Source organism: Rhipicephalus sanguineus, chromosome 1 (genome assembly GCF_013339695.2).
Source record: "Rhipicephalus sanguineus isolate Rsan-2018 chromosome 1, BIME_Rsan_1.4, whole genome shotgun sequence".
Classification (NCBI taxonomy): domain Eukaryota; kingdom Metazoa; phylum Arthropoda; class Arachnida; order Ixodida; family Ixodidae; genus Rhipicephalus; species Rhipicephalus sanguineus.
In genome coordinates this window covers 206478484-206505941 of record NC_051176.1, presented here as the reverse complement: position 1 = coordinate 206505941, position 27458 = coordinate 206478484, and the positions used below count along the sequence as shown (strand labels likewise).

The 27458-nt window shown below is 42.5% G+C and overlaps 1 protein-coding gene across 34 annotated transcripts in view; it reads right to left on the bottom strand.

The window, feature by feature from the left end:
* LOC119406177 (ankyrin-2) overlaps nt 1-27458 on the bottom strand; it is a 345579-nt gene that overhangs the window by 65320 nt on the left and 252801 nt on the right. For 30 of the 34 annotated variants that reach the window (XM_049418902.1, XM_049418869.1, XM_049418918.1 and 27 more), the window contains 2 exons: nt 22977-23072; nt 8873-9016 (listed from right to left, as the gene is read on the bottom strand). In XM_049418902.1, the coding sequence (XP_049274859.1) occupies nt 8873-9016; nt 22977-23072 (240 nt within the window). The remainder of the gene's footprint in view (nt 1-8872; nt 9017-22976; nt 23073-27458) is intronic. The other 4 variants (XM_049418859.1, XM_049418904.1, XM_049418910.1 and 1 more) reach the window with 4 other exon arrangements.

The window sequence follows — 27458 nt, the reverse complement described above, 5'->3', positions numbered from 1 at the left end:
CTCACAGCTTAAGCAGTCGCTTCAGTTGTTCATCAACAGAACGTATTCTGCACATACAAATTCATCTTAGGGGCATTTTTCACTGAATGTTTGACCTGTCACTGGCCCATGATCAAAATTTTAAAATCCTAGAAGGAAAAAGAAGCGGGCATAAACAGCACCCTGTGAAATAGCTGCTAGACAGGGCGGCCAACAGTCCGTTATCAATGGATGGGGACCCAAGCCAAGGTCTTAAAAAATATCCCAGGCCGGTGCCAGGGAGGGCTCTGCCTCCCATGAAGCTGTCCAAAGGCAGCCTGACCCCCCCCTCCCCTCCGTAGTCTCCGCCTATGTGTTCCTGTGTTCGAGGCCGCCAATCTTGCACCATAGCAGACACTGCGATCTTGCCATAAAGAAGGTGCAGGGTAATTTTTCTCTCATGATCAGGCATGTTCTGTAGCATTCCCGTCCCGCAAGCTCTACTAAACCAGGCTTCAAGATATAAAGTCCTATTTCTACCGAGAAATACATATTTTAGAAGCATGACAACATTTTTTGAACTGGACTGTTCTTTTAGTCGCAGAGGCAACTGGCTGCCACGCTTCAGTCATATTGGCAGGGCCTCTCCAGACTTCTTAAAGGTGCCCTGCAGCACTTCTCTGGCATGGTCAAAAAACGTTGCCGATCGGTAGTCGAGGCTCCTGAGAACATGTGAGCTAAACATGATAGTGCAGCAAGCAGCCTCGAATGTACAGTTAATTCTCAAAGTCAGCTAGAAATCACTCGCTCTTCTCTTGATAAATGATGCCATAAAGCCAAATGACCATGCCATAAACACGAGGCTCCTGAGAACATGTCAGCTAAACATCATAGTGCAGCAGGCAGCCCGGAATTTACAGTTAATTCTCAAAGTCAGCTAGAAATCACTCGCTCCTCTCTCGATAAATGATGCCATAAACCCAAGTGACCATGCCATAAACACGAGGCTCCTGAGAACATGTGAGCTAAACATCATAGTGCAGCAGGCAGCCCGGAATTAACAGTTAATTCTCAAAGTCAGCTAGAAATCACTCGCTCCTCTCTCGATAAATGATGCCATCAACCCAAATGACCATGCCATAAACACGAGGCTCCTGAGAACATGTCAGCTAAACATCATAGTGCAGCAGGCAGCCCGGAATTTACAGTTAATTCTCAAAGTCAGCTAGAAATCACTCGCTCCTCTCTCGATAAATGATGCCATAAACGCAAGTGACCATGCCATAAACACGAGGCTCCTGAGAACATGTGAGCTAAACATCATAGTGCAGCAGGCAGCCCGGAATTAACAGTTAATTCTCAAAGTCAGCTAGAAATCACTCGCTCCTCTCTCGATAAATGATGCCATAAACCCAAATGACCATGCCATAAACACGAGGCTCCTGAGAACATGTGAGCTAAACATCATAGTGCAGCAGGCAGCCCGGAATTTACAGTTAATTCTCAAAGTCAGCTAGAAATCACTCGCTCCTCTCTCGATAAATGATGCCATAAACCCAAATGACCATGCCATAAACACGAGGCTCCTTCTTTTTGCCTCAGCGATTGCGCTAATAAAGCGTAGACTTCCTCTCCTCATTTGAAAAACAGGGTTCGTATGCATTATCACGGTGGAAGGCTGCATGCCGAGTAGCACTGTGCGTGCCAAAATAATATTGCTAGCGGCATTTCGCGCACGCCACTTTTGAGCATCGAGTTTTTTCTTTCTTTCTTTCTTTTTTTTTTTTTTTGCGCTTGCGTCCTCCTGTTTTATCAATTGCCATTATGTACCACTGCAACTTATTCAAGTCATTTTTAGTGCTTATTCTCACTGATAAGGTATGTCCTTTTTTTTTCAAAAAAGGAAATTTTTACTTTTGGTGTTCTAAAAATGTACAAACATACAGAATTGTGGTTCACAAAAAATTACGCTTCTATTTGGTTCTGTTCGAAAGCTATGGTCCTTTCTTTGTGACTACACTCAAATTGAAAATGACATGTTTGGAAAACTTAATCCTTGTTTTCTCGAAACTTGATTTTCAATAGGTTTTTGTTGCGAAAAAGCTCATAGCTAAGCTACTGAACAGATCAATATTTTCCCATGAAACTTTCCATGCTTCTTGCTCAGACATTTACCTGCGCCTGTGCAATGAACTAGAATCATTGAAACGATGAATAACTTTTAATGTTATAATACTTCAATTGAAATGCAACCTTCTGAAACGACACGACTTTTGGTGGTTTTAGGCTGTAATATACCTAATAATAATGATAGCGCAAGGGTCCTAGCCCATCGCACAGCCTACGCACACAGCAGGGGCATAGCCAGAAATTTTTTTCGGGGCGGGGGGGGGGGGGGGGGGTGTTCAACCATAATCGTGCGCAGGGTTGTACCCAGGAATTTTTTCAAGGGGGGGGGGGAGGTTGTGTATAGAACGGCTAACTTTGGCAACTGATGGTCGCTGTGAAGCGTGCAGGTATTTTAGTGTCACCCGAAAAGTTAAAGCACGAAAAAATTTCGGGGGGTGGCAGAACCCCCTTAGTTACGGCCCTGTGTATGTGTGCGTGTATAATACACATGCAAAATTGAAAATTTTCGAGGACGGCGCGGGGTGAAACCCCCAACCCCTCCCCCTTGGCTACGCCCCTGGTACAAAGCTATAATGCTGCGAAGTCATTTTCTCTTTGTATGGTTGCATTGGTAGTTATGATTATTGCCGTGATGGCCATGCTATGCGTAACCTTGGTAATTACATTATAATTACCTTCCGTTATTTTACTCAACACACTTGCAGAGCCCTCTTAAACTGTTCTCCCAAAGGCAAACACAAAACAATCAATTCTGGGTCAAAATCTAAGAAGATTTCTAAAAAGGTGGAAACATACCTAAAAAATGCCTGCTCTCGCACTTGTACCTATTACTATGCACTAGCTGCTGGTCAAAACGTCACGTGTACGTTTTGTCGGCAGGTTGAAAGATTTATTAGTTGAAAAGAAAACACATTCATACACGAAGCAAGTTTATTTGAACTCTGCAATAAAGAGCTACCTACAGAACACAGGTCTCAGCCCACTTTGCTTTCTTTTCTTCCTCCTTATGGTTAACCCCCTTTAAAAATAAATGCACCCGAGTCAAGGAATAAAAGTGTACAAAATATCACGTTGTACGCGCTGTCGTCCACTTCAGGCTACGCAATACCAACTAACCCAATGTTGTTCCCTTCTATGTGCCTTGTGTCGAAATGTTCCTCGCATTGTGCTGAGGTCTCGGTCAGCTGCCTTTCAGCTCTCGGTATCGCACGACCTTACTTTTAAAATAACTCTTTCCAAGCCAGTACTCGGAACAAAGATGCCTTTTCTGTCAACGACCAGTACGTAGAGTTGCAGCCAGGAACAAAGCAACAACGTCCAGTTTTCTTCTTCGGTTTATAGGGCATTATCCTCACACCTCAAAAATCCATGACCGTCGAACAATACGCACCACTTGAACGATGCTAGGCTTTCCTCTAGTAATCTGCAACAGCGGCGGCAGTACCATGCAGCGTCCCTTGCAGCAGCGCCTTTGGCGGCATCGGCGCGCAGAGGAACCCTCTCTGGCAAGGGAAACGTGCTGCGCTCAGCACACCTCCCCATTCTAGCCACCCTAGCCCTGCAACTGCCTGCATTTTATTTAATCAGTTGTGTGGTGGTGGGTATTTGCATCTTCCTAGCTTGAAGTGCTGTGTTATAGTTCATTGTAGCTAGTCATAAGTTCCTCCCATTCCCACTCTTCCCAGCGTGACCTCGATCGAGGTGGCATCAGCGTTCGCAACAGCTCGGTTCGTGAGCTCTCGAGTCACCACGTGTGCCGCCTCGTTGCCAGCCAGCGGGGTTTGTGTGTGTGTGGGTGTCCATATAACAAAAGTGTTGTTTTTATTTCGGATTAAGTCCTCATTATTCGTTAGGATTCCCAGCGCCTCTCAGGGGACCCAGCCACTAGCATACTTACGTATCGCCGCTTGCTAGTTGCTAATTACTACTTTGGCCTAGGTAGTGGCCACCGCAAGGGCGATGGCCACCTCCTCAGCCGTCTCAGCGAGTGGGGTTTGCACCGTAACTCTCATCTTGCATTCACTTTCGCAGTCGAGCACCGCAGCCATGTAGCCACACCTCCGCGCATATCGGGTCGCGTCCACGAATACTGCTTCCTTGCAATTTCCGAATTTCTTCTTCAAGTCCTGTGCCCTCTTCAGGGGTACAACAGCTGCACCAATAGCACCAATTTGGTACAATTCCTTATTTTTGCTCCAAGCTAAGCCAAAACCATAAGATATGTTGAAATTGCGCCACGCTGCGCCAGAATGCCCAACGAGCTTCAACATTTTCTCAGTTGCACAAATTTTAGCGAGAAATGGAGGCCATGTTGGTCCTCTGCACTGCGGGCATCATCATCCAATACAGACGCGCAGACCCTAACCCTAACCCCCCGCGAAAGAAAAGAAAGAAGTCACAGTTTCATCGCAAGGACGAAGCAATAAATGCGATAGCAGCAAATTGTTAATGTTATACAAAGTCTGACAGCAAACTCTTTTGTATCCGATCTTGCCCAACTCTACAAAACATTGGTGTGAGAGAATACGGCCGCTCCAGAGAAAGATGCTCTTTTTGCACAGTGTCTTCGCATTGAGAGCGCAGCACTTAGAAGGGTATACGAGCCACCCGCTGATGGCTGCCGACATAGCGCGTTCGCCAGCGATCGCGACCGCGCCCTTAGGATCAAAGTTCAAAGTTGCTGCTCGAGCGACACCCCCCCCCTCGCGTCTTTTCATGCTCGTTCAAGACGGGTGGGGCGTGTTTCCTCTCTGCTTCTATGGCAGGTGTCCCGAGCAGAGTGGTGTTATCGCACGTGCCATCCAAGCGACAGTTCAGTCGCGTTCGTCGCCCGCACTCGCGCGCTTTTACCCGCGTTAGGACATACTATGCGCGGGGGGGTGTTATCACCTTGAACTTTACACGGGACATGACGGCAAAAACCCATCGAGAGTGTCCATATAATTGCTATCGCAATAAAAAAGGACGGTGGTTCTCAAATTTCTTGATGCTTGTTTTATTGCGTGCAGAACGTTTTTTAAGCCACTCTTGCGGCACTACAATGGTGTCTTGCGGAAAATAGTACTGATATTTAGAAGGGGCTATTAGTACTAGCTGTCATGAACACAGCACATTTTGTTCCTTAATTATTCATTCGTGCACGCATCGTGTAATTATGAGTACTAGTATGATCGCTGACGTGTAAAAACTTATTAGCAATCATTTGGAGCTGCTGTGTGCATTTTTGCGGCCTTGAGAAACAATAGACAAAAATGTACACCAGTTTTCTTTTTTCGCCACCCCCACTCCACCCCCACCACAACACTGAGCACCACGCCAAGGTACCTCTCCCTATTAGAAAAACCGGTGGGTGCCCGGCAGCACTGGGAATCGAACCAGGTGCCTCCCGCACTGGAAGCGGGCACTCTAACAACTTGACCACCGCTGCGGTACGGAGTTTACCATAAAAATGCTAAACAGAGCAAGTCTGGAGCGGGCTTCGCCAAGAGGGAAATTGCGTTTCGGCAGAGGTGCGACATGCTGTGTTAAAGCCCATCTTAATCTCCTGTGCAACAGAAATTATTCAAAAGAAACATAGCAACGTTGCTTGTTGGGCGAGTTGGAACGAGTCAGTCATAGCGTAGTTTAGCGCAAAAAACAGGCAACAGACGAGTGAGAGGACAAGGACACAGCGCATTCTTCCAACTAAAGTTTATTGGATTGGGACGCATGTATATATACACGCAGGGAAAGCAAGAAAAGAAAAAAAAAACAGGAAGTAAAAACCGAAAGGTGAAATCAAGAAAAGTGCCGATAAGTCACACACGTGTGCCAACACCGCCCCCCTTCCCATGTCTGGGAAGGGGGGCGGTGTCCAAACGACAGTATCGGGGCACCTCGGCATCCACGTGCGGGATTGTGAGTGTAGGCCCCTCTTTGATAACACTGCGGTCCTTGCACGCAGTCGGGACCAAAGGGTGAGGGAAATCATCGAGGCTGAGGAAATTAAACGGTCTGGGGACGCATGCGTAAGCATGCCTTCCTTGCATCTTTCTGATAAAGAGCTTTTGTTTTTGGCGAGACATGGGAAGGGGGGCGGTGTTGGCACACGTGTGTGACTTATCGGCACTTTTCTTGATTTCACCTTTCGGTTTTTACTTCCTGTTTTTTTTCTTTTCTTGCTTTCCCTGCGTGTATATATACATGCGTCCCAATCCAATAAACTTTAGTTGGAAGAATGCGCTGTGTCCTTGTCCTCTCACTCGTCTGTTGCCTGTTTTTTGCGCTAAACTACGCTATGACCAAAAGAAACAACCCCGATGGATCGAGTGCTGCCGAACCCATGACTGACTGCGAGTTCTATAAAATGAGGCGCTGTGGCCAAGCTTGCGCAGCCTATATCAAATTTTATTGCGACAACAATTATATAGACACTCTCGAAGGGTTTTTGCCGTCGCCGTCATGTTCCGTATAAATTCCAAAAATCGATAACATTCCCCTGTGCATCGTATGTTCTACCCGTGGGGAAAAGCGCTCAAGCGAGGGCGACAAACGCGGCTGAAGCAGAAATGAAATGAGCCGACCCATCTACGTCGCACGGAGAGTGCATGCGATAACATCACTCCGCGTGCGAGGCCTGCCGTCGATTGCTGCTCAAGCAGAGAGGAAACGCCCCGCCTGTCTTGAAGGAGCATGAAAAGATGGGAGGGGGGGGGGAGGATGTGTCGCTTGAACAGCAACTGCAACTTTGATTATAAGGGCGTGGTCTTGATCGCTGGCGTGCACGCTATCTCGGCAGGCATCAGCAAACGGCTCGTATACCCTTCTACGTGTTGCGTGCTGTGCTCTCAACGCTAAGAGACTGCACAAAAACCGCTTCGCTCCCTCAAGCGGCCATATTCTCTTACACCAGTGTTTTGTAGTTACGCAGGATCGGATACAAAACAGCTGCCAGCCTCACTTCGTATAACACTACAATTTGTTGCTATCGCATTCATTGCTTCGCTCTTGTGGTGAAACTGTGACTTATTTTGTTTTGTTTTTTTTAAAGTAAGCCTTCTTTATTATAGTGCTCCAAATTTCAGATTTCATGCTAAAAAAATCCAGGTCTTTTCTAACCTGCTCCAAATTTGGACTTTTGCGCTCCAAAAGCAACATTTTGCTGCTCCAAAAATTGCTCCAAATCCTATTTCCGCTGTTGCACCCCTGCCTCTTATTTCTTCTACTGGCGTGATGTTCTGGGTGCATGCTTCCAGGCAACGGCGAAACTACTGTTCACTCTCTCACTGTCACGGGTACGCCTGCTTTTTCACCGTGCTGCGTGTGATAGCCTATGTCTAGCTTTTCGAGGATGTACCTACCCATTTTCGTCTTTGAAAGTCGTTCGTATTGTGCTATATTGTGCACTTCTATTAATTCGCTGAGCGTGTTGTGCCACCCTAGTTCTGACAATTTTACCGTACTTTTGTTTTTTGGCAACCCTAAAGCTTCCTTATACGCTTTCCTGATTAATCAATCTAATTTCGCTTTCTCGGCGACCTCCCATTTCTGTTTGAAAATGCACAATGATGAAGTTTCATCAAGCCAGCACAACAGTGGCCAAGGCTGATGGGAGCTGGCACCAAGGCCGCATGTATTGTTTGTCATCCAGAGGCAGGTACCAATGGTACAGATAGTTTAAGTACTCAATTTGTTAGTCAACTGTGCCAAAAATGGATCTTAAGTATGCTTGCAGTCTTCCGTATTTTTAATACTCCATTTCACTTTTTTGTACATTGCAATGAGTGCACAGTAGCAGCGTTTTGCGGGCGAGGATTTTTTCAGCTATCCATGACGCTAATTTGCCTTATGCGCAACATGCAACAAAACAATTTTTACTTTTTTGTAAGACACAACTGCAATGCAGATTTTAGTGTTTTCTTTTTGTATATTTTTTCGGCATGTATGCTCACTGTCTGGACTTCACCCAAAAACATGTTGAGTTTTGTAATTATTTGAACCCTTCTAGTTCCCAGAAAGAAAAAGCTCGTGGATATAAAAAGTAGGAAAACAATGCAAACAGGGCTACTGTAACCAAAAGACTAAAAAGTAAAAACTCAACAGTAAGAGAACTCAAATTGTACTTAAGCAGTGTTTGGGCTAAGAAAAATGGTAGCCATAGGCATTGCTATAGCATGGTAAACAAGGCCAAAATTAGGAAATGTTGACTTGATGTAATGCTGGAGCCACCATGGCATGGTTGCATACCAGCCATGGTCGCATATCAGCCACCACATACATACATACGATGGCTGTTGCTTATTTCACTATGAAAATGTGAATGAAACAGACACACGAGCAACGACACAGACACTATGGCGGAGAGCTGCCTCCTTCTTAAGTGGCCTTAGCAAGGCCATCACCAGTTGCCAAGTCCAGCCACGTGCTCCAGGCATACAAGAAACGGTGCACATTGAATGGCAAGCCTGTTTACTTGAGTTTCTTTAGCTTTATAAGAAGTAGCCATTTGTACAAATTTACCTAATGCCACGGCATGAGGCTGTCTGTAAATTTATTGTTCTTTCACCTTTAGAATCAACTCACCACAATGGTCTAATAGATATGGTATTTTGCCCTCAAGCAGCCCACATGAAACAATGTTGCAACCAACAAGCTGTCTTTGTTTTGTGCAAGCAAGTTCCTGAAGAAAATGTTTCAAGTTCTGGTGCCCTAGCCTATCTCCGTGTTTATTTGACTACATGAGAAACTTAGAATAAAAGTACCAGCAAATGTTAAACCACTTACATTCAGCACAACGCAGGCTCACCTTGAATGATAGTGGTCTTCGTGACTGTAGTGACTGTGTGCTTAACGGTGCCATTGTCATGAATGCCCTTCACCTGTGTGGAGCTCACAACTGTTTCTTCTGAAGGCTTTGTCTTCAATCCCATTGCCTTTGGTAATGGTTCATCTGCACACAGAAGCACAGTGCCTTCAAGATATGTACATCACATCAGCATTCTTTAGTCTCTGTACATGGCCTTCTCAAAAAAGTCAGTCAATTAGTTAAAGTAATCCATTTGACTTAGGCAATGGTTACAGATGGAAGCACAAAACCTTCAATGTATGTAAATTTGGCAATGGTTACAGATAGAAGCACAAAACCTTAAATGTATGTAATTAGGAGAGGCTTTCTTTGTTTTCTCTACTTGCACTTTTTATATACAGTCAATTATTTTATAACTACGATGTGCCATTAAATCCATTGACATGCATGAGGTGTGCTTAAAAACATTGCGCATGACAATATCATGCTGAGGTGTGTTCTCCATTACTTTACAGCTTTATTCTCAATTAAGTTGTCTTGTTTGAATGTTGAATTTTCAACAAAAACATCTGCATGATGGTCTGCTAAAAAAAATGTTGCGAATACCTTTTAATAACTGTCAAATCATGAATTCTATTTCCAATGATACACTGCAGGCCAGATTCCAGCAACAGACCATTGTGAAGTGTTCTATAATAATGATGTTTTCACGACACCTGGAACATGCTAAACCAGCTACTTTCAGTCACACAATTCAAGTGCAATGAATATCTCATTAATTTTTTAGATGTGATAATGTTATTGCTCGCATTACGCAGAATACGTAACTGCCTCTGGACGTAAAAAAAGTTATCAAAAAGTAATTCAACATGCACCTCATTTTAAGCACATGGGTGATCTTGCATTTTACCCCAATCAGAATGTGGCTGCTGTGACCAGGAATAAAACCCACACCCTCGTGCTCACTAGCACAATGCCATAGCCACTAAGTCACCATGGCGGGTCATATATAGATCTATGAGAGATACCCAACAGGGAGAAGAACAAAAGAAGAAGAAAGAAGAAAAAATTACGATGAAAGGTCAGCGCCAGCAGCTCTAATTACATAATTTATGTAGACTTATTGCTGCAGATCATTGGTCTTCTCTGACATTCAGGTTAAGTTCGGACAGTGTTGCATGTTGAAATTACGCATCTGAGCTACGTCTCTGCAGCCTGCTGCCTAAGGCGTATACATTGCCTTAGCCAAAGCATGAAAATAATCTAAATAATTTATGCTCATTTCTTGCATCACTGTTATCGAAATTTGAAGCTCCGCAAGCTTCCTGAGCATAATGAAATTGTGAACAACAGTTTTCAGATATTAAAAATATTTGCTTTGAAAATTTTATTATTTTCCTAATTATGTTATCACTCAGATGCAGAGAACACAAATTTGTTCTTTACAAAACAAAATTTGGATTAGGGAGGGTTAAATCACTTTCTCTATAAGTGCTTCTCCTTTCTTTTCAGGGAAAAACAGCTGTTCTGGACATGAACAGGCTCTTCCATACCCAACACTCCAACTAAACTTTTGAACTTAACGAGCAATAATGACATCCATTCACAGCGGGTCCGACCACCAATAGCATTACACTGCCTTGTAGCTCTAAGCCTAGCACTACTGCATGCTACTAATGCTGGGCCTGTATAGAATTTGCTATTATTTGGAACACCACAAGCCAGGCTTAGATTTAGTTCACACCAAGTGATTTCAAAAGCATTATGCAGAATCGAAAAGCTCATAAATCAATTCACATTATGCAATTTAATGCTGCTTCTGTGAGAAAACCAAACTGGCATTGGCAAGCTGACTTGTTATTTTGTTTATTAGCCACTGAATCAGGCCGTAGCCAGGAATTTTTTTCGGGGGGGGGGGGGCCACTTGCTGAAAACCTTGACTATTTGAGAAAAACTCCTATTTTCATTATTTTTTTTTGGTAAAACACCATGTATCATAAAATTTCGCTCCCCCCCCCCCCCCCCCCCCCGGCTACGGGCCTGCACTGAATTGTTTGCATATGGCCCTTTTCAGTTCCATTTGTTCTTATTTCTGTATGCTGCTGATCACCCCTGTTGTACAATTGTGTTTTCTATGCGTGTTCAAGAGTGTTATATATGTGTTCTTTTGTTATTTGTTTTTATAGTTGTTGGATTGTTTGTTTTTCATCGTCACTGCTATAATTTCTATGAATAAGTTACCTTGTATGTATTCCTTTGTCATGAGGCGCACGTGCTACTGCCAGAAAAAAATATGACAAAGAAAAGCATGCTCATGCAACACAGAGGAAAAGAACAAGAAGAAAAAAAAGGAAGCGAGACTGAAGAGCCTCATGGAGCAATCATTAGGAAAAAGAAGTAATGGAGTCATGTTGAAGGGAGTGGCAGAAGAAGCAGCTGTTCAGACGAGGAGTGCTGGCTCCTGCTAATGCTTGATGATGCTGAGCTTATAGGCATAAGTCTTGGTGGAAGACTTCACGGCACCCAACAAAGCACCTACTGCAGCCTTCCTGCTTTGGACCTATGAATTCCATTCATCATGCCAACTAGCCACCAGATTCCCAATTGAACGTATTAGTGCATATGCCTGCATTCACGGCTGGGCAAAGATACTTTGCAATTGTATCATGACGATAACTATTTGATATACAGATACAAGATACCAGCAGAATAAATGTACTCGAGACACTACTTGCCCTTCATATCTTAAGATACTTGGATACATTGGTCAATTCCTCATTATAGCTTGAGTGTTGTGGCTGTTGCAAATTTGCAGTTGTTTGCCTGCAAACTTCTCTCCGACATTCATAGCTTTTTCTTGCGTTACAGACAATAAGAGGGATATAGAGATGACAACAGATGCCATCCATTACACTCGTCTCTCTGTCCCCATTATAGTTTTTAGTGCAAGAAACTATGAACAGTCACGAAGTAGCCTCGTTTATCCCTCTCTTGAACTTCTTTCCCACCACTAGGCATCCTTAATTTCGAATATCCTGAACATGTAAGAATCTTCTTCAGTGTTCCAACAGCATATCATATTGTCATTAACAGTATAAGGGGTTGCAAGGATTTCATAAGTTCAGTGCAGGGACACTATGCCATGAACAATTTTTCCCTGCCATGTTTTGAAATGGCATGATGTATTCTTAATGGATTCTGATCATTAATTCAGTTATGTTTTACTAAGCATTCCACTGTAGCTTCGTATCTGAGTAATCCGTACTGAATAGGCTGCACATGTTCTATAACATATGAATGTTTATGAACCAATTGTACAGTGCACTAGCTACTTTTCATTTCTAGAGATAAAAAACATAGCTCATGGTATAGTACGTGTATTATATACAGCAGGAAATGCATGGCATGTATGCCAAGGCCTGCCTCCATGGGGATAATGATCATAATGACAATGGTATGGTAGTGTGTTTGCAGCAATGGTTAGATGTGCATATAATTTAAAGCAGTTGTAAGTTCACTAAAATCTAAATTTGGACTAGTTGGTTTTGCAGAACAGGTGAACCGCAGCGCAACTTTGAGAACAGATGAGCAGAGAAATGACAGACAATAAAGAAACAGCACACAATGTAGTATGCGCTGTGACTGTGTTCGTCCAGTGTCAAAATTGTGGTGTGATCCATATTTCATGGTTAAAGGCTAAAAGTCGCAGAAAAAAAATATGCAGTGCACTAATGCTACTCCACTTTGAATCCCTCAGACAATGAAACGGTTTCATCCATTCATTCATTATACCCTCAGAATTTACAGAGGCGAAGGGAGTAGCACCTTTACAGCAGACAAACATGCAACCGCTGATAATGCCTTACCCATCCAAGTTGATCAAACTATCCTTTACCAACTATAATAGTAATTAGCTGCTCTCATCTGTACGCTAGAAACTTCCGAAACATATGCTCGAAAACAGTGTGTGGGATATAAAAGATGATCCACATTTTACATCCAACTCATTCTCATGAGTGGGTGTTGAAAAAAAAACGAAAAACATCGACAGCTTTCGAGTGTCATTGACTAACATGATGCCCCAGCAGTGCAAAGGATCGGAGTGTGCAAAGAGATAATTGTAAAATTAAGAGAAAGCAACTCTAAACACGGTCGTTGTGTTGGCAGTACTTTCTTCTAAACAGACCTGTGTGGCACTACCATCGAACCCACTGATAACGATCCCACGTATAACGATTTATCGGTTATAACGACCATATTTGGGTGCACTTACGATTTTCCAATGCTAAACATTGAAGCTGCGTCCACATATAGCGAACATTTTTCAAAGCCTCCTACTTTTACAACGAACACTTCAGACACGGTCGCGGTAAAAATATGGCGCATACAAAGCGAAAAAAAAAAGTTATAACAGGCCTTCTAAAGCGTGAGAGGGGCGCGCGCTCGCGCGTGCCCCGCTCCCGTTTACTCGCGACTAAGATATCCCTGATCGGCGAGCACCGCACGCAGATTTCGGACGCTGCGAGCGAGGTCGCTCACTTTCCAGCCTTTTCTTCAGTGGCAGAATGGAAAAAAAAAAAAAAAGGAGGCAGCATGAATCCTTGCGGTCAGCTTTCGCACGGTAATCTTTCTTGACGCCGTTCTCTGCAGCTACGACCGCCTACGATGAACCAAACAATGCCTTGGAACGCAAGAAGGTATAAATGCAAGAAGTGCAGGATAACCGCGATAACTTTCCATCGCATAAAGGTTCACTGCGTCCCTAAACTCGTCGACGCCACAATGCGCCGCAAAAGGTCGTCCGCCTTTTCGGTAACGGCAGAGACCGGTCGATCGGTGATAACGATATCCGCGCGATTGCGGCGATGCCTTCGCGGATAAGCATCAGAAAAGAGCGAAGGCGAGGTGGCGGCCGGCGATGAACGTGCAATTATGACTTATAGCCGACAACCTTATATCACAGTCATCTGTAGATATCTGCTCGGCTGCGCGTGTGGCGGACGCCGTACACTGTGCGGATTGACGGCGGTACGAACGCGCCATGCTGCCGTTCGCAAGTTCGCCGCGTCGTGCGAGACCGCTTTAAAGTGCGCGTCGCTTTGTAGAAACGTAAGTAGCTCGCTGTTGTTGCGCGGCGCGGGCACCGAGAAACGTCGACGCACTGACAGCGAGAGTATATTGCGTGTTTGACAAGGTGACAACTCAAGTGCGCCGCGCATCGTCGCGAGAGCATCGCGGAGACGTAGAGTGCGCGTTGCTTGCAAAATGCTTGTTTTCGCCGCGTTGAACGAACAGGCTACTCGCCGCACTCGTGCACGGTCTGGAGTGAAGCAGGCACGAAGAACGTAGTACAAACGCGCGCATACGGCATACACCAAGCGGCCCGGCATGTGACTCCGCGAGCCGAGTAGGCGACGCGCTGCACGCAACTAGCCAGGGATGATCGGCTCCACGTGGCAGTACCGCGCTTCGGTGAAACGGTGTCAGTTCATTGCAAAGGCGGGTAATTCACTCCTGAGCACAGGCGTCGCTTCACGACGCGAAAAGGCTTAGCTTGTCACCGGAGGGGTTGGGTGCACTTTAATAAGAGTGCACAGAAAAAAAAAAAGGACAGAAAACGGCTTGGCCGCTAAGCGCACGTTTTTCAAGGCGAGTCCATATACAACGAACTACTGATATAGCGACCACTTTTCGCGAACTTTCGAGTTCGTTATAAGCGGGTTCGACTTATTATGAAATACCCTTCAACCAACTCACCAAATTGCTAGGCTGGCTGACAGTTGAGGAAATGTGTTAACTGCCACAAAAATAAGTAAAATTAATATTTGCAGATGTGTCAGCAATGGCATAAGAAAATTTAAATGTTAAATATCAGTCATACATAAAAGTTATACCAGATAGCTGCTCTCAATAGGAAGCCAAGCCATCCATAAAACTACATCAATTAAGCACCAAAGGGTGAAATGAAATCAAAGGTGGGAGGTTTTATGATGGTTCAAAGCACTGAGACATACTGCATCCTCAAACCTATCCAAGGGTATTTCATCAAATGTGTCTATGTGTGTGTGCAACAGAGAATGTGTCCTTCACCATTCTTTATATTTACTTCACATGGTGTAACTTTAGGAACCTGCCACGGTGAATATAGATATACCATGAAACCCTTCCACAAGAGGCTCCAGTTCAACCTCTGACTCTGGGACCTCCTCCTGTATATTCTATTTTGTAATCACAATGTTATATACATGACATCTGAATATGAACCTGAACTGGAAAGAGTGCATAGCAGTTAATGTGGAGGAGATTTTGCCTCACAAGTGAAACCTCATCTTTAAGAAGCCACAACCTGGAGAAAAAAAAAATGACTGCTTGGCTCAAGATGAAACACAAGCTAAAAAAGAAATGAAGCAAAGTAAAAAAAATGCAGCGTAAGAATGCCACAGCACAAACTAAAAATTTTTCAAACAGCTGAAATTTTAGTGCAAGCAACCAATGTCCAAGTCTTTTTGTACTTGGTAGAGAACTATTTCATTCATTATGAAACAAAGCAGTGGGTATGACAGCAAATCAAATCTTCTGTCAAACCAATTGCGATGTTTAGAAGTCACTGATAATGTGCTGTATCTACGCGGACATGGCGACACTGCAATAAATGGCACTGTTCTATGAGGAAATGAGTGGCACATGAATCATACACTAAAAGCAAATTGTATGGCATAAAAAAATATTGGCAGCATTGGGAATAGAGACAGAGCCTTAAAAATGAATAGAAAGCTTGCAAGTAGCGACACTACCTAGTGGTGAACACAGTTCAAGCAAAGCATAGACTAAGAAAGGCTGGAAGCAGGTGCAAACTACAGAAGTGAAGTGTACAATGCATTCTACATCTAAATTCCCGTAGTTTTCAGTCTCTCATTTAACTTTTCAGGAACATTTTACAAACATTGTTAATGCATACCATGAAAAGTTCAGCCTCATAATAGTAATGACAAAAAAGCTTTTGAATATTGACTTTGTCCTGTGTTTTTCTTTTCCCCATCCGAAGCTATAGTGTTGTTCTTTACTTTTAGACTGTGTTAATGTGATCAATGCAGAAAAACTGAAGGTATTGAACATTTCTTTTTCGCAAATTGGTAGAGCATCGGACGCATTCCCAAAGGTTGCAGGTTCAGTCCCTGCCTGTGGCAAGTTGTCTTTTCGTCCAATTTAATTTCTTCACGTTTATATCAATATTACTACAAGTAACATCCCCTATACTTTCGTTGGCTTGATTGTCTGTTGGTTGTCATTAATGTTGTGTCTAACAAAGAAAACAAGCCTTTAAATTCCCCTTCTTTCGTTCATTCATAGCAAGGGTCTCGTTCTGGCAGACGTGATGCCTTCAGGTAGTATGGGAGGTATCATTGATCAGCGGCCAGCTTGTAACAAGATCCCGTGCTACATGATGCCAGCAGGCAAAAGAAGAGTGTTCCACACTCGCCATCATGGCTACGAGCGGCACTACTAACACTGCTAGGTTTAAATGCGTAGATATACCCGATAAAGCGTACGGGAGGACGACCGCCACTGTAGCTCAATTGGTAGAGCATCGGACGCGTTACTTGAAGGTTGCAGGTTCGGTCCCTGCCGGTGGCAAGTTGCCTTTTTGTCCACTTTACTTTCTTCACATTCATATCATAATTACAACAAATAACATCCCCTATAGTTTCGTTGGTTTGATTGTCCGTCGGTTGTCATTAATGTTGCATCTAACAAAGAAAATTAGCCCTTAAATTCCCCTTCTTTCAATCATTCGTTAGATTGGAAAATTCGTAAAATTGGGTTTCGTTGGATAGTTTTAACTGTAGTATGAACTAAGCACTCGCCTGGCAGTCACAGGGTTAACATGTTTTTGCAGAAGTCGCTTAGCAAGTCAAAGCAGCACAGAAGATTGCAGTCCATTAGTAAGTAGTGTGTGTATCTGTTCCTTTGTTGCGTCACTGTTTAGACCGGTGGTCTCAAACACGTGGCCCACGGCTTCACAAGGAATAAAGTTTTGTAATTTTTCTAAATGGTACTTGCATCATTTTCTCACCTATTGTGATTAATAACGCTTTGTTCAGGTAAGCTACAGAGGCAGAATTGGTCTCAAGCATATTTTTTGCGGGGCACCCAATGCGGTCACCATGGGTTTAAACATAACCGTGGAACAAAATCTCCATATTTCAGAAGTGGCGTCTAGATTTTAGTCATTCTGGAAATCGGTATATATGTGTTTTCCGAATCATCATGCCAAATCCTCTTCAGAGATCACCCAGATATGATATATAGGAAAGCCATTCTTTCAAATAGCAATGTTAGGTGACATTTAGTTCAAATCCTATTTCTCTCTTTCTCTTTCTTCATATCTTTCTTTCTTTCTCTCTCTCTCTGTACTCGTTCTCTCCTCTTCTTTCCCTATTCCTCACCCTCACATCGGTACTCCGCACCGTCACTTCCTTTTGCCACCCCTTTGTTGTACTATCCTATACTACCCTATAACAAGGCTATGCTATGCTCTGTTAGCGTGCCTGGAAAGCCGAGTGGTTATGACGCTTGCCTTCGGATCTTGGGACGCAGATTCAAATCTCGCCTCACCATGAGATTTTTTTCGCCAAGAATTTCTCTCTCTCTCTCTGCCTTTCTCTCTGTACTAGTTCTCTCGCACATCAGTTATTGCATCTCACGCCAAACAAATCAGCACACGTGTTCTGGGAGCGAAGCAGAAGAGGAAGGCGATGAAGAAGGCAATGAAGAGAGTGCATGCCGGTTTATGATGATGATCATTTTCTATCTACGACACATGGCAAATCTCGACCATAACAGCTCTGCTGTAAAAGAAATGCACATGCATGGACACTTCACAATGAAGGAAAGCAAGTAAAAGGAGAATAAGAAAGCAGTCACTTCATATTACGATGTTTTACTGCAAAAAGAAATTGGCATAGCCCACTTATTCACAGACAAGCCAGTGTAATAAACAGTTAAACTGACTATTAAAGGAATGCAAAACAACCTTAGGCCTAAATTAAGCAACCTGCGTTCACCAGACTACGGCCAATTTTATGAAAACCAGCTGTTGCTCATGCACTAAAAAATTTAAAATACTGAATTTTTTTTATAACCAAATCAAAAGGCATTTTGCGAACACGTAACCAAACCTTGTTTTTTTTTATCATAATCTACCAAAAAAAATCATTTTCATGAAATTAGAATTTGGACTATCGTACACACATTTTATCATGTCCAGCTCAAATTACAGTAATGAAGAAAGAAAAATAACTGCAGCAGGACAAGAACTAATCTAGTTGTGAAAGTACTGCTCGACAGACCAGAACCATAGCATGATTACAGTTCACAATCCTTCACTGCGGCAAAGTAAGTGAGCAATACTTTTAATGGGGCTGTTCTACCTGTGCGTTCTGCCTACTTGTTTCACAAGAGCAGTGCAAATCAGATTTTCAGAAATAACCATGTGCTATTTTGGGCAAAGATCTGTAGGTCATGTGTGCATCAAGCAAACTGCATCGCTCCATCAGCTGGTTGCACAGTGAATCTAATTGAAGAGAGTGCTTAGCGCTTTCATTTTGTGCCCACACTACATGGTGGCAATCTGACATCACTACAGCAGACCCATGTCATACATTGTAGTGCACTAAAGGTTTGCACATTTTGCAGTAGATTTGTAAACAAATGCCACTCTGCCAGTTAATGCAACTATGCAAGTTGGTGAGCACTGATGGTTAACAAACCTGTGTCTCCAATTGCACATCTTAAAACCATAATTTCATAACATGCTGTCACATTTATGTATGTACTTGTTAATACCAATTTAACTTTAATACACATATGCTAATCATGTATAATTTTTTTAATGGACAGGATGGTTGTTCTTACAGTTTATTGAAGCACAAAGGCAGTGGCCCAGAAGAAAAATTAGGACAAAGAACCAGACAAAGCAATGAGGTAAGAATAGACAAATTTCTCAAATGGTAGGTGCTAGCCATGCTCGCCTTTAGCTTATTCATTATTCAGGTACAAGATAGCTGCTATGCAATGCAGAAAAAGAGGCATCACAGAAAGCAAGTATTAGCACAAATATGCAGAATGAACAAAGCCCTGAGTAAGACAGCCATAATAATGACAAAGCACAGAATGTAGGTACAAGGCAGCAAGCAAAGAAATTGAAACAGCACAATGTTATAAAGGAATGCGAATGCAACATTCAAACTTCAAGTAATAATGGGCACAACAGGCAAAGCACCATACAGTGCATTATTGAAACAAAGCCTATATAGGTAGCTCACAGAAGAGCTCATACACACATTTACACACACGAAACCTTTAAAGACCGCATAATACAGAAAGTTCAAAATTGGAGTGCTATGCTGCCCAGTTTAGAAATGTCTGCCTTACTTGACCCTTTTGTTTTGCTTGTTGGGCATAATACTAAGCTACATCATGTCCTCTGGCTTGTTGTGCAAGAAGTTTTATACACACTGGAGTGTATTCAGCACCACATTTTTCTATTACACAGCCACAAAAAGTGACAGCAAAGCAATCCAGTGTAAAAAAATTTTAAATTCAGTCACTCACTGCATGCTTGTTCACTATTAACTGGTTAGCATCAACTATAAAGATGTCACACATGTCAGAACCATGCAATCCCTTTAAGCAGGCACAGTCACACAACCCAAACCATATGATTCAGTTGCCACTTGCAGCACTGCTAGTACCAAGCAAGTAATGTCACAAGCTTTGATAAGGCATAAACACTGGCACATAACTATTATCACTGGGATCAGCCACTAGGCGTGGATGTGTGATCATGATATATATATATATATATATATATATATATATATATATATATATATATATATATATATATATATATATATATATATATATATATATATATGCGATATTTAGAAAATGCGATACTTGCTCGCTGCCTTCACAAATGCTTTTTCTGTAGCGGCAGGCATCTTAAGATGGTTAAGGACATTACTTGGGGCAATAATTAAGAAAGTTAAATTAATTAACTTTTTAATTAGTAGAGTTGGGCAGTTATGTCAAATGGAAGAACTGAAGTTCTCCATGCGAAGAACTCATTGCAGCTTTTAGATATAGAAAAAGCGGCCTCTAGTAATTATTGTGGTGTAATGAAATTCAACCAAATTCTGCGGCAAAACCGAAACGTAGAAGAGTGCAACTGCCATATTCTTCTGAGACGTCCAGGATGAGTGAGTGTCGTTATATCCTTCGTTGTGTGGGTGTGCCGACTGCTCTTGCAGTTATAGCACGCATGGTGCATATATGTTATTGAATGCTGAAGAACTACCGTAAAATGCCGAGCAAGCCCCCCCCCCCCCCCCTTACGCTGAAGGATAATCAGACCGGATTTGGAGGGGGCCGATTGCTCGGTCCCAGACCGAAATTCAAGATGGCGGCTGGAGAGCCATTAAAAATTTTAAAAAATGCCCATCCATGTTCTAATGAAACGCTTTATTTATTTACTGTTTCTATTCCCCCTCGTCACTGTCAAACCAGTGAAGCAGTGACCGATTTGACCAATATACTACCGGCCACATGACAATGGAATTTCATAAACAACATTAGATACGAATTAGTGTACTCATTCTTGTGGTTCTTTTTACACAAGCGATGCTCGTCTTGAAAAAAAGTGGCCGCAGGGGAGAAGGGGGGGGGGGGGGCGCTTGCTCGGTCATTGGCGTTTATTTCAGATCTCCCGAAGAAGGGAGGGGGGCGTTTGCTCGGGTGGGGGCGCTTGCTCGGTATTTTACAGTACACCTCTGTAATCGTTGTTATGAACAGTGAGGTCATTCTAGTCGTCTGCTTGTTGCAATCATCGGCACTTTGGTTTCGATTTCGCCGTTGAATGTGGCTGAATTTCATTACACAACAATAATTACTAAAGGCCGTTTTTTTTTCTATATCTAAAAGCTGTGATGGGTTCTTTGCATAAAGAACTTCAATTCTCCCATTTGACATAACCACTCAACTCCACTAAATAAAAAGTTAATTAATTTAACTTTCTTAATTACTGTCCCAAATGATGTCTTTAACCATGTTAAGATGCCTGCCGCTACAGAAAAAGCAATTGTGAAGGCAGTGAGTAAATATAATTTTCCAGATTTTTAAGGATTTTCAGAAACATTTCTTGAAACACCCTGTGTACATATCGAATGTTGCAAAGTAAAGGCATATAAAGCAAAGGTCACTTTATAATTAATTTTGTACATCCAGTGTACACAGTGGCTGGATAGTAACTGTGTTGTAACACTCAATACATAAGTGTACTATTTGTACACAAGGTCCCATCAGGTAAAAAAAAAAGATTTTTGTCTTACTCATATAAAAACTAGGGCGAATACAGTTACTCAACTTAAACAATCTCTTTGCCTAGATAATGCCCTAAGGACTCTTTCTTAACATATGCGAAAAGGTACTGAATGCACAAAAAATTGTTGAATTAAAGAAAACGGAAAACTACACCACCTTTCAAGTACACATTTAAATTCAAAATGGGGAAGGCTCGACATGTCTTTAGGAAAGGCACATGGATAGGCTTCCGATTTTGTGGTGTTTATTTTCAGAAAATGCTGGTAGATGTCTACGTTTATTCACATTTTCAACATCAGCAAAATTCAGAGCTATGCCCTATGAAAATGTTAAAAAGTGATCAATCAAAAAATATATAAGCCCTTGGAAAGCAGCATTCTGTCCACAGTCCGAATTCTAACTGCACTGCTTGAAGCATATTTTTTATTTTGCCTATCAAACGATGCTACATGACACCTATACACAAAGGAATGCGAGAAAAGTAAGCTGACAATAGGCTTTTGCTGAAGAAGTAAGAAAGTGTGGAACTGCACACTGTTAGAATGCATTTGCATAACAAAACATAAAGAAATAGAGATGTGAAGGGATCACTGCTCAGGTAGGAGTGTATTCTCGTTTGCTTTAAACGGCAGAAGCATTACATCCCTTCCTGACATTTATGGAACATGCTAGTTTACTCTTCTAGCAAACTGAGCAGCAGACGGGACACAAAGAAGGAACGAAAGGGACAGCCTTTCGTTCCTTCTTTGTGTCCCGTCTGCTGCGCAGTTTGCTAGAAGATGAAACCTTACCAACCCCGCCCAGCTTTCAACGCTTGTTATGCTAGTTTACATTAAACCAGTAAACGAACTATTTCAGCAGAGTCCACAAGAATCAAGTACATTTTCATGGCATATAACATAGCTATGGCACATACTATATGATGAACAGCAGGCTTTGGCAAGTGACAAGAATCTAAATGATTGAAAAGGCTTTCCATAAATACAAGTAAATTCAACACAAGCAGCACAGTGCATTATAAGTGCAAATATAATTTTGTTGTAGCTGGACAAGTAAGAACAGTCCACAAAATTGTGCATATTATTAAAATTGATTTCAGTAGACTAAGGTTTACCTGTTGGTGTAGCTGCATACAGCAAGAGTTTATAATAAAATAAGCTCCTCCTTAATTCCTCATTTTGAGCATGCAAGGCTAGGTGCCATGTGCAGTCTAATAAAAAGTTTCTGAGTTGTAAATTCACATCCAAGGAATAATACAATAACTGGAGATATAGAAGTAGCTCATCCTTTTTTATGCTTTAAATAGCATGGTACAAAAATGGTGGTGTTCTATAACGCCCACTGGTACAATATATACAAAGGTAAAAAATTCTGAAAAATCCATGTTTCTCATTTTGACTAATTTGAAACTTTTTATTGGCTAGTGTATTTTAGCAGCATTTTCTGCTTAAAACCGGAAAGTCGAAAGCCTACACTCAAACAGCCAGCAAACAACATTTTTGTTAGTCATTGACATTCACAGAATGGGAAAAATTATTGGCAGAACATTTCAGAACAATCATTAATTTATAAGGAAACAACAGCAGAGTGCTTGAAGCGTAACAATCAAAGGAAGAAGCCCATTACCTAGAAGCTTAAATGATGTCAGCAGAAAAGGCAGGCGACAAGCTTGATGAAGCAAAAGCCAAACCGTGCATGATTCCCTACAGAACAAGCATACCTTGTTCAAACTCTTGGCTGTAGCGCTTGCTTTCGCGACGTGCCAATTCAAGTTTCTCGACCACTGGCTCTTCAACTTGATCAGATGCGTCCACTGCTGAAGTGTCAGGATGTAAATGATGCATCAGTGGCAGTATGTACTGCTGCCTTTTACATTTTTCCAGCGATGTTTTCATCCACTATTATCGACCAACTCACATTGTGGCAGATGTGCAGGCATATTTTATTGCAGAAAACTTACTAATGCCATGTTACCACACAGTGTGCAGGAAAATAAAGAAACATAATCAAAGCATAAACGTACAGCGAAACAGCACAGGCTCTCTGGCAAGCTGGCACAGCACCTTCAAGTCGAAGGACTAAAAGTTAAAGACAAGAAGGCCTGCTTCCATATACTACAAGTAGCTTCTTTTCCTCGTCACTCCTTCAGAACCTAGACCAAGTGCTTACTACACAGACAGAGGAGCAGATTTGTAGCAATGAGGTGATAAGCCAAAAATCTCTACAAGTAAACATCATGACATTTCATTGTGACCAGTTATCCCCACCTGAGAATCCTCGTGACGCAGCCTGAAATGCTAGTACAGTGCAATGTTGCAAGATGAACACACCATGTGGCTATGTATTTTAGGATAAGTCTCTCCATATGAAAAATATATTAGGTTATAAGATAAATGATGCATGCAAGCCACACATTCTGCAAAAGGAATCAAGAATAAGAAAAAATATAATATGGTAATGGTGCTGCACAAGGGACTGGCTGCAGATTTTGGAAGACATTGGTGCTCTGATTAGCATACATAGAACAAACTTATAAATCTTCTTAAGGTGCCCTGAATTAGGTATCCTTTAAGTATAAAAAAATTTGAACTTAAATTTGCTATTGAAACCAACTTGTTGCTATGTAGTTTGTGTAAGCATAGCAAGAACAGATTACCTTGCGAAGAAACGGCACATTTTACCAAGCTTTGATTTTTTCCTAGCCAAAGCTCCAAGCCACACTTACAAGTACATAAAGTGAAAGGCATGGCAATTACAAGTGAACATTACAGGCTTAGATATACAAATGGATGCCAACATGGATCTCCATGTGGTTGCAACCACCGTAAAACAAACCACTTTCACTGCTGGCGCAATTACAGTTTTATTGGCAAGTGTTTTCCTTACATGTCATCAAACCAATTCTCACATATTACAATTTAAATTCTGCTGGATTCCAGAACCTCTCCCCCCTCCACCCTGAATTCTAGGAGCTGAATTTTTCCCTTAGTAAAGCACAAAACCTAGAACTCAGTTGCAGTTGGCAATTCTTTGTGCAACCTGAGCTGTGTGCCACACATTTCACATTTGCAGGTCGCTTGCCCAGCTTGCCCAAAAATTTGATTTTAGCAACTGTTTGCATTGTAGATCAAAGGCATTGACAGCATGCAACAGTTTTATTAATAGGGTCCTGAACCACTCCTTGCTCTTAGTATTCAAATGCCTCAGAATACATTTGACACCTCCTACTAATATACAGTCAAAATAATTTTTTACAAAGATTTAGTAGGAGCAAAGATATTGTGAGCACCACATCTCCCTCTCGCATTCTCTCTCAATGCCCTTCCTTATGAAAAAATGGGGATCTGGTGGGGTGGCGCCGTTGCAGGTGCCCAGACCTCAGTGTTATGTTACCTGGCTTCAATGTTATGTTGTTTTCTTTTGGCACAACTAGACTGTGCTGATGGGCACTGTTCGCAAACCACACGCTCGGTTACATGTTTCTCACTGTGCTACTTGGCACTGGCATGGTCTCTCTGCATTGTTTCACTCTTTCTATCAGCAGTTAGATTCCCTTCATGGTATGTGTAGGGTCTTAGAGGCATGTACATTTATGTGTACACGTAGCAAGACACACATACCATGGTCCGTGTGGTTGGGTCGTTACATACTCTGTGTGCAACTTGTTTCAATCATGTGCGTGCGCCAGCAGCAGGCATAACAGCCCGCTGATGAATCCCACCCTACAAGCGTTAGGACTCAGTGCCGCACATAAGCTTCGTAAAGTCTGAGGCCACTCATGACATTCAAAAGTAATAGAAAAAAAAGGCACAAAGGCCACGATGCCAAAAAGGCAGTGTGGCCAATGTTTTGCTCAAATGCACAAGGGTGCACTGAGTTCAGCAGACAACAGTTGTCTTCTCTAGGAAGTGCATCATCCATATCAAAACTTGAGAACAAAGCGTTTGCTCACCTCAGCCTTTTTATTTAACCACGACTATTACACACAGTGACCATAGGAACAAGCACATCTCATAAGAACGGTACTCTTGGTTTATGTCAGCTATTGGCCAATAGCAGGAATCCGAAAAATCTGGCAGCTGCCAGCAGCATCGAAGAGAGTGAGGATGAGCCTCTGTTTGGAGAGAGGGCACTTGAGAAAGTAGTAACTTCGGGCTCCTCCTGTCAACTCTATGTGCTGTGCATGACCACAAAACTTTGCTGAGCTGTGTGTAGCAGTGTTTGCTATCCACAGAATGTATTTTTTCACCAAGCCCAAGGGATGGCTCAGGACCCCTATAATACTTGTGTATTAGAGTATGAAGCCTATTTATTTTTTACACTAAAGGCACAAACTAGATAATGGCTCATAAAATATTTGTAACCTGATCTAACTTTAGAAGCTATTCATGAGTAGGAAAACTGAAAGGTAGGCTTATTATTCAAAATCAAGCATCATAAATAATAATGTACTACTAAAGGCAGAACACAATAAGTTGCATTACATTAAAATTATTACTATTAAATTATTACTGAATTATTTAAAGCTTGCATGAAAAGCATTCATACAATCCCTTCATAGTTCTTTGTTTCCCGTCTTTTAGTGAACTTTTAACAACCCTCCAAGCTATTTGTGAGTAATATGACTTGCACAACAGCCTAAATTACACACAACAAGCTTTCAAAATTCATTTTATGGACCCGTGTGACATAGTCGTGCACACTTGAACATTATCCCAAGTGCAATAAGAATTTCAGAATTATAAATTGTAATAACTTTAACCAAGTTGCATGATAAAAAAGAGGTGAAGGAAAGGCGGAGCTGTTCTTAGGGCGGCCAATGCCCCTACCCTCCACCCTCCTGTTGTGTTGGTTCTAATTTCCCTAAAGCTGAAAGTATCTGGGTCTATGCCGTATTTGCAGTTAAACAAGTAGAATAAATGGGCTTAACACACCCTCGATGCTTTCAGAACATGGCTACATGATTTCTGCACTTGCTTTTTATTGTTTCCTATAATATAAAAAAGTCACAGTTTTACCAGAAGGGCGAAGCAATGAATGCAATAGCAACAAATTGTAGTGTTACATGAAGTGAGGCTGGCAGCTAAATCTATTGTATCCGATCTCGCGTAACTACAAAACGCTGGTGTAAGAGCATACGGCCGCTCCAGGGAGCGATGCTCTCCGTATAGTCACTTCGCGTTGAGAGCGCAGCACGTATACGAGCCGCCCACTGTGATGGCTTTCGACATAGTGCGCGCGCCAGCGATCGCGACCGCGCGCTTAGATTCAAAGTTCAAAGTTGGTCCTCGCGCGACACTCCGCCCCCCCCCCCCCCCCACTCGCGTCTTTGCGTCTTTTAAAGGGACACTAAAGGCAAATAACAGTGAAAGCTCAATGTATGACAATGTCTGAAACGGTAATATTATCAACAGCAGTGCCCTACTTACCGAGAAATTAAGCTAAATCAACGCCTCCTCTAGAAAGATGCCTGCGGCGTCGCTGGCTATCCCATTGTAGCCGTCCTGCCTTGAGTTGTGGTTGCTTGTCGAGAGATGGCTTAATATTTGCCTTTAGTGTCCCTTTAAAGGGACATTAAAATCAAATATTAAGTCGACGTTGATTGTTGAAATAACGGTCCAGAAACCTCGTAGTGCTACCTTTGTGCCAAAGAAGTGCTTATTTTAAAATAAAATCATGTTTTAGTGGTCTGCATCGCGTTAGCGCACTTCAAATCACCCGCCTGAAAGCGGTGTTTCTCACGTCACTGCTGCCGTGCCCAACGTTGCCCATCCTTACTGCGCGGCGGCGTGCACTGGCGGGCATTCGGGCATCCGGCAACATCACATGCATGCGACATTTTGTCAAACTTTCTGTCAGAGCGACTTTCACGCGCGCAAAACACACGCGGTGGTACACGATACCGAAATTACCACTCAGGCGCGACCGCGGGAGCGAAGTAGGGTGCCGGGCGAAGCGCAGTTCGGCGAAAACGGAACCTTTGAACCACGCGCACCGTTCCCCATGGTAACGCCAGAGAGGTTCTTTTTTCCATGAAACAAACAGAAATGAACAAGCAGCATTTTATTACGTCTCTTGATGTACAGAAGGCTCTTTTTTTATTGCAGCTAGTTTGATTACGAGTGATGAATTGTAGTCGAACTCTCTCACGTCATCGGGATCATTTCCAAAATGTGCCACTCGTGGCGCTCATCGCGTGATA